This window comes from Chlamydomonas reinhardtii, chromosome 9 (genome assembly GCF_000002595.2).
Source record: "Chlamydomonas reinhardtii strain CC-503 cw92 mt+ chromosome 9, whole genome shotgun sequence".
Classification (NCBI taxonomy): domain Eukaryota; kingdom Viridiplantae; phylum Chlorophyta; class Chlorophyceae; order Chlamydomonadales; family Chlamydomonadaceae; genus Chlamydomonas; species Chlamydomonas reinhardtii.
Window position 1 is genome coordinate 2,271,333 of NC_057012.1, and position 7,725 is coordinate 2,279,057.

General features: G+C 62.7%; 2 protein-coding genes across 2 annotated transcripts; one reads left to right on the plus strand and one right to left on the minus strand.

The window, feature by feature from the left end:
• Positions 1-7: 7 nt before the first annotated feature.
• Positions 8-6,268, minus strand: CHLRE_09g392500v5 (uncharacterized protein). Its single transcript, XM_001694408.2, has 9 exons — positions 5,986-6,268; positions 5,256-5,409; positions 4,770-4,942; positions 3,906-3,953; positions 3,519-3,591; positions 2,861-2,998; positions 2,416-2,489; positions 1,649-1,853; positions 8-1,363 (listed from the first exon to the last, which is right to left on the minus strand). The coding sequence occupies exons 1-9, from the start codon at positions 6,013-6,015 to the stop codon at positions 1,236-1,238; spliced, it is 1,023 nt and encodes a 340-aa protein (XP_001694460.1). The 5' UTR covers positions 6,016-6,268; the 3' UTR covers positions 8-1,235.
• A 140-nt stretch (positions 6,269-6,408) lies between these two features.
• Positions 6,409-7,725, plus strand: CHLRE_09g392503v5 (uncharacterized protein). The gene is made up of 3 exons (XM_043065636.1): positions 6,409-6,916; positions 7,199-7,337; positions 7,705-7,725. Exons 1-3 carry the CDS (start codon positions 6,877-6,879, stop codon positions 7,709-7,711), a joined length of 186 nt encoding a protein of 61 aa, XP_042920965.1. The 5' UTR covers positions 6,409-6,876; the 3' UTR covers positions 7,712-7,725.

Genomic DNA, 7,725 nt, shown 5'->3' on the forward strand with positions numbered 1-7,725 from the left:
TTCATTGTTTCGTGTAATTTTACAGACACCGCACACGGCAGGATGTAGATTTCTTGGGGTTGGCAGCTGCTTGGTTGGGCAGTAGGCCGGCATGGAGTGCTTGCAAGGAGGCCTGGCTTGATTACACCTGTCCCCATTCCACCTCTGCATCACCACCCAATCCAAGGGCGGCGTAATTTATGACCGACCGGCGTGCGCCCCAGTCTAGCATCACACGCTGAACTCTATGACATTTGCTGTAACCCTACTCAATCTGCACGCACATAGCTCAAGATTTATTGGTACCAAGCCTGACCAGACATTCCAGTCCCCCAATCCTGGCACATCCGATCTCAGACACCTCTATCGAGCTGCCACGGGTCCATCCCTTCAGTGATGGCACAAAAGAGCTAATCGTGCGCATTGTCGCAGTCAGCAGCACGTACACGAGTCGAGGCCGCTCAATAGATCACGACACCGCAGCCGCAAATGCATGCCTGAATTCTATCACGAAGCGGGTACGCCAACATCCCAGGTGCTCACCACCAGCCGTCAGGCGTCTATGCTCACGGATCAACAAGAAGGAACTGAAAGAAAGAATGACATGGGAAAAACACCTGCGCCTGAGCTGGGTGCGAAACAAGCACTCCATGTGGCCGTGCGCCTCCGCCGATTCCAGACACCCAGTACACACCAGCCGGGTCACAGCGCGCACACAGCACAGCGCAGGAGCCTCGTGCTGCCGCACACACCGCTCCCTGCCTCACCACGGCAATGCTGCGCCGCGCCCCGCCCTTCACGGCGCGCCCCTTCTCAAGCTCTGCGCGCAGCGATACCCCCTGGGGCATATTCGTGGCTTTGCTCCTCCGCAGAAGCCGCGGCCCACCCAAACGCCAGCCGCATACGCACGTCCACACCGAATCGACGTCCAGCCATGCGCCCATGCACGCCCCCGAGCACTGCATACCCCCTCCAGAAGCAGGCGGCGCCCGTCCAGCCATACTTGCCCTCGACAGTAACCGCAATCAGTAGCCCCACCCGCCGCGTGAGTCACACCCCGTTGCGTTCATGACCAGGCACCAATCACTGCACCCCTCCCCACACGGCCATTGCGTGCCTTCCACAGCACCCACGCACCGCGTCCCTTGCCATCTCCCGCCTCCTCTATTACCTGTCGCAGACACCCGCTGTCCTTGCGATTGGCTGCCGCTGCCATATTTCCCATGCACCAAACCGATTTTCCCCAATCCATGTCATTACGACTCGTCGTCGCTGTCGTACTTCATGCTGGTGGCCGCCTGCCGCGCCTCGTTGTACCAGGCGGGCGGCGCGGGCGGCGTGGACACAGGCAGGCCGGCCGTGGGCGGCGAGGCGCCGCCAGAAGCTGCGCGGGGGCAACAAGAAACCGGGGAAAGGAGAAGGAAGGGGCGAGGCTTAGAGGGCATGAACTTGGCAAGCAGAGCGGCGGGCAGAAGCGCAGCCAGCCAGGCGTCTGGTGTGGGGGGTTGTAGATACCAGCCCAAACTAAACCGAACCCGATGCAAAAGAGCGAGGAGGAGACCGTGGCCTATGCTTTGGCAGGGGGGGGGGCAGACTCACGAGCACGGCATGTTCACGCCTCAAGTCCCAGCCCAGACACCTCGACATCCCGGCGATGCCGCGCACCCACCTGGCGACCCAACGTCGCTGCCGCCGCCGGTGATGCGCTTGGAGGGCGTGGACTCGGGCGCCGGGCCGCCGCCCGCCGACAGCTGCATGTGCGCCTGGCTGGTGGTGAGCTGCAGCGACTGCAGCGCCTCGGTGAAGGCGGTGTAGGCGTGCGCGAAGCCGTTCTGGTACACCACCAGCGCCGTGGCGGCGTACTGCTTCAGCACCTGTGCGCGCAGGAGGAGAATGGTATAAAGGGAGAAGCACGGACGGCATGTACATGTGTGAGGAGGAAGGTACAAACTACAAAGGGAAACAAAAGGACGGCATGTATAATGTGTGCAACGTATGTGTGTGCAGTGCGTATAGTAGGTCTCAGGCCCAGAAGCACCCAGCAGGCCACCCAGAGGCGGATTGTGCAGAGTCAGGGAGAGGAAGTGGAGCGCTGGGCGCTGCACTGCTTTTGGTGCTGGCAGCGTAGAGGTGACACGACAGTGCTGCTTCCAGACACCCGCAGGAAAGCTACCACGGCGGTGGCGGTGACGCGTGGTGCCTGTGGCACCCGGACCTACGTCTTCCCGCCCTCTCCCAAACGTCACAGCCTAGCGCCCCGCCATCGCCGCAACCTCCACCTCCACCTCTAACTCCCATCTCCACTTCCCACCTCCAAACCCCACCTCCACTTCCACCCACCTCCAACCTCCACCTCCAACCTCCACCGCCCCCCCGCTCCGCTAGTTTCACTTGGTTTAGTTTGGGCTGGTAACTACACCGCCCCCCCTCCCGCACCTTGGTGTCGTTGATGAGTGTGAGCAGGGCGTTGTACACCTCTGCCTCCACGTCCTTGAAGCGCTGAGTCAGGCCTGCAGCAGGAGCGGCGCGGAAGCGCGGAGAGGCGGAGAGGCCGGCACGGTGGCGGAGACGGGCGTCAGACCATGGCTGGGGCAGGCACGTGGTGATGTGGTCCCGGCACACCTTGTCGGGGGGCTCCATTCACCCGACCCTGACCCCGACCCAAGCCGAGCCTGCATCCCAACGGCGCGAGGCATGCACGGCGCTGATGCCGCCGTGCTCGCCGCCGCCGCACCCTATTACGGTACTCCCACTTCCCGCCAACGTGTGTCCTGCTGCAGCGTGTCATCTGTTGCCCACCGTGCCCCTGCGCCCTTGTGCCCCTGCGCCCTTGTGCCCCTGCGCCCCTTGTGCCCCTGAGCCCTTGTGCCCCCGGACTCACGCGTGACCTTGTCCTCCTCCTTCTGCAGCTTGAACTCCGCGTCCTCGAACTTGTTGGGCGACCCCGCGCCGCCGTCGCTGCCCGTCGGCACCTTGGCGTCCGCCGCGTGCGCCCGGGTCTTCTGCTTCTCCAGCGTCACTGCGCGCGAGCGAGCAGGTGGGCAGGGTGGTTGCGGTCGTGATCAGGTGGGCCTGCCGTGACTCCGACTTCCCCTGGGCTCTCCCTACGCACGCCTCCATGTCCCAACCAAAACAGCGAAGCCCCAAGCGGCGACGCCCCAGTCGCGGAAGGCACCCGTCGGCTCCAGCTCCAACTCCGGATGCTGCTCCGATCCCGTTTCCGCTACAGCTTCCGCTGCAGCCTCCGCTTTTTCTTCGCCACTCGCGCATGCTCCCAGTGCAAGGCCGCAGTCTTGTTCATCACCCAGCCCTAATCCCGGCACACATGCACCTCCCACCCAGTTACCAACAAGCATGGTAAAGGCAACCCTCCCCCCCAAAACACCATTGGCCGCCCGCGACCCCAGCTGCCTCCCTCCCTCCCCGCTGCTCGGCGCTCCCTCCCACCCTCCCTCCCAGCTGCTGCTGTTGCTGCTGCTGTCACTGCTGCTGCCACTGCTGCTGCTGCTGCTGCTGCCGGTCGTGGCGCAGTCGCTCACCGTTCATGGACGCCGCCTCGCGCCGCTTGGCGTCCAGCTCCAGCCGCAGCTCCTCGCACTTGGCGTTGCGGTGCTGCAGGGGGCGTCAGGCATACATGATACCGTACTGCCTTTCAGTATGGATACGGTAGTTGTGGTTTGTATACGTACTAGGTCAAGGATGACGGCATGCCGACGGCAACCATGGCAACACGTACCGTGCTCCGCAGCCCCAGCCCCGTCAACGTCCTCCGCCGCACCCCCCCTCCCGCTGCACACGCCGCTATCGCCTACCGCGCTCTATGTTCCCATTTCTCATGGGGCCGGTGCAGACATCCCCCTCGCCACCTTCCAACGCGGTGAGAACCCCAACCTCGATGCCGCCCGCACCCCCCAGCACCTCCCCACCTTGATCATGCGGTACGCGGCCTGCCACTGGTCCAGCGGGTGCAGCACCTGCGCGGGGGGTAGCCGTTCGTTGGGGGTGGGGCCGGGCGTGGCGTGGGTCAGCGGGGGTAACACCAGTCGGCGGGACCAAAACAACGGAGCGAGGGGTTCGCGCGCGCCGACCAGGAGGCAGACGGGAGCGTGGCAGCCACCGGCCCACCGCCACCAACTCTTGCACTGCCGCAATCACTAGATGTCCGCCCACTACAGTGATGACATAACCCTGCCGCGCATCGTAACCGCCCCGCTCCGCCGCCTCCATCCCTCCCTCCTCCCTCCCTGCCTCCCTCCCTGTTTCCCTCCCTCCCTGCTTCCCTCCCTCCCTGTGTCCCTCCCTCCCTGTGTCCTCCCTCCGTTCCTCCCTGTTTCCCTCCCTGTTTCCCTCCCTCCCTGTTTCCCTCCCTGTTTCCCTCCCTGTTTCCCTCCCTCCCTTATTGTTCTGCCTCTCTCTTCGCCACCCGGGCTCGCGTTGTGTTCTTGCCTCTGCCGCATTTCCGTCTTCTATCCTGCCTCTCATTTCCCACTCCTTTACCCGTTTACATGTCCCGCCACCCATCCCTTGCCATCCATCCCTCCATCCCTTGCCATCCATCCCTCCATCCCTTGCCATCCATCCCTCCATCCATCCATTTTTACCGTCTACCGAAAACACCTCCCAGATGACCGACATTTCTGGGTAAGGCGACGATTCTTTTGACTACTGGGACCTACTGGGCTCGGGCACGTAACCCTCCCTCCCCGTCCTCCCCTCCCCCCCCCAGGCCGCCCCTCCCCTCCCTCCCCTTTCCCCTCCCTCCCCTCCCCGCCCCCCCAGGTCGCCCCCACCTCCGCCTGCAGCTTGGCGCGCAGGTCGCTGCCGGCGGCCGTGAGCACGTCAAAGGCCACGCCGGAGCCCACGATGCCCGCCTCCTTCTCCGCCGGCATCGGCCCCTTGTCGCTCAGCTCCATCACGCGAGGCAGCGGCGCGTTCAGCACCGTGCGCACCGTGCCCAGGCCGGCTGCGTGGCGGGGGCAGGGCGGCGGAGGGATGGACGCAGAGGAGAGGGAGGGGGTTGCGGAGGGTTGGGCGAAGGGGAGGGGTGTTGCGGGGTGCATGCGAGGCAAAGCACCCAGGCAAAGCTCCTCTGGCGTGCCAAACACAGCCTCCGCAACGCTCAGCACCCCATCCCATTGCAAACTTTCCCCCTTTTCCCCTCCGCCTTCGCCTTCCCCTCCCCTCCCGTCCTCGCAACACTCCTCCATCCCCGTGCGATGGGGTTGGACTAACTCCCCGTCGCCCGCCCCCGTCCCCTGCCACCCGCCCCGACTCACTGTCAATGCGCACGCCCAGTTCCTTGAGCTCCTTGTGCAGCGCCTTGAGGTGCTTGCTGAACTTGCGCGCCTCCTCAATCATGGCCGTGTTGCGTGCGTTGCTGGTGGGCTTCCAGTTGGCTTCATTGCCCTTGAGGCCAAGCGTTTGCTTGGTCTGCAGGGGAGGGGAGGCACGTTGGGGCAGCGGTGAATGGGGGCGTGGGGGTGGGGCTAGCACTGGCGGGAAGGCCGTGGCCGGGGCAGGGAGGAAAGAGAAGCTGACAGTGGCAGATTGGGCTGCCGCATAAGCGCTGCAGTTGATGGCCGCAAAAGGCGCTGAGGTTGGCGAAAGGAAATCCGCGAGGCAGGGGGGCCGAGGGGCTGCACTCTGCGCCGCGTGGTTGCAACCTGACAAGACAAGGCTGCCGGAAGAGGAGTCCCCCGTCTGCACGCGACCGTTTTCGCATGTCACAGCATCAAGTTAAGCTTCTTGGTTATCTATTTTTACTCGCGAAGCATCCCGGGCCAGCGTTGGCTTGCGTTCGAGGGCAAGCGAGCGGTGCGCCGCGCCGGGGGCCTCTCTTTGACTATGCCGCTCGCTGCGCCGGAACTGCTAAGATGAAATGCCATGTGATATTTAGCCGTGCACGCGCCCGGGCGACTCGCATCTCATTACTTGCGCTTGACAGGGCCCTGGATGCCCGCGCTCGTTCCCAGTGTTTACAAAGCCCAGGTCAGCGCATCAGCTCACCCTCTCGGAGACGCGCTTCCACAAGCCCATGATGCACCTCCGCTGGCTTAAAGGCTGGCGGACGTGAGCGACAGTTACTAGTGCAGCAAGTGCTGGCAGCTGGTGCGGGCGCGAGTCAGTCAGAGCAAGTGGATGGCTGAAACAGTATTAAAATATGTCAAGGCACTTCTGATGAGAGCTGGGCTTGGAGGTGACAGAAGCGAAGTCGGGAGTTGGCCGGATGAGGCATCGACCTTTCTAACGCTTGCTGGCCAAAAAATTGCGTGACCAGTTAAGCCGGAGGACATGGCGCGGAACCGGCTAATCGGTTCCGCGGAACCGCGACTTGCTACGCGGAACCCCCCAAACGGAACCGCGATGAGAAATCCTAAACCCCGTTGCTAAAACCTAAAATTCCTGCTTGGAAACGGAAAACCCGTATCATAAAACCCTAAAATTACTTCAAAAACCTGTGCACAAGCACTCAGCCGTGGCACAGGGTCCCCAGCACCAGCGAGCTCGCCGGCTTCGCCGGCTCGCCCGATAATTCTAAAACCTCTGAAAAACACTAGGTGGCAGTAACACTAGCATTATTTGGTGCTAACGATCAGTTCCGCCCATTTCGTTCCGAGGCCTCGCGGTTCCGCCCATAGGAATAGTCGGTTCCGCGACATGTATTGTTAAGCCGTTATCACACAGCCTCTAGCAGTGCTGAAAAGGAAGGGCGGGCAGGCTTCCGGCTCCCGTCTCCGTTCTTTTGCCTACTCACTTTGCCAGACCCTTGACTGAACCGCTCTGAATACACAACAGTCAACATAAATAATCGAGATGAACATTTGACGTAAACACTGTTGTTAGGTCAGGATCGGCCCCAGCGGAAGCGGAGGACACCCGGGAAGGAGTGCCTGAAGGATGAAGGTGGACTTCACACTCAAGCGATTTCCAATCAATGGTGGGCCTGAGGAAACTTTAGCGGTCCCCAGACTTGGGACATTCCATTTTCCGTGCACTGGCTGTTGGCCTTTACCCGAGCCTTGTATTGAGTAACATGAAAATATGTTGAGCGCGTTATCCCTACAGCGCGCACCGTATGCATGCGTCGGGCTTGGGTCTGAGGTGCAACAGCCCCACTCCACGACCCCTTGGGGCACTTGGGGCTGCATCTGCCCGCGGACTTGGTCTGTGGCCCACCGCTATGCACACACAAACTCTGCAGACATCTTACCATCCACAGGGCGGCTCAAGGAGCACTGTGGCCTGCCCTTCAGCTGCGTGCTGCAGCCGTACCACCGACTGAGCGAGAAGGAGGCGGCGGCGGGCGATGCTTCGTCGGTGCGCAGCGAAGCCATTGCGCGCTGCTCGCACTGCTATGCGTGAGTGAGGACATTGGAGGCGTAACACCAACGGCCGCTTGAGACTCCAAGCTGGGGCGGGGATGGTTGGCGGGAAAGGGATGGGATTGGGGATGGCCCAGCTGCTCTGCTGCAACGCTGCAGCAATGACGCCAACCGGTGGCAGCCGGGCAGTGTGGTCGGGGGTGGGCTGTGTGCAATGCCTGAGCGGGGTTGCGGCGTGGCGATGACCGGGGGTGCAGGGCCCAGGCGACGCGGGCCAGGAACCTCCCCCCCCCCCACACACACATACACACACCACTGTCCTACGCGTAATGTTTTCCTTGTGCTCTTTAACACACATACACACACCACTGCATCACCGCGGCTGTCCAACCCGCCAACCCAGGCTTTAACCCCCCCCCCCCCC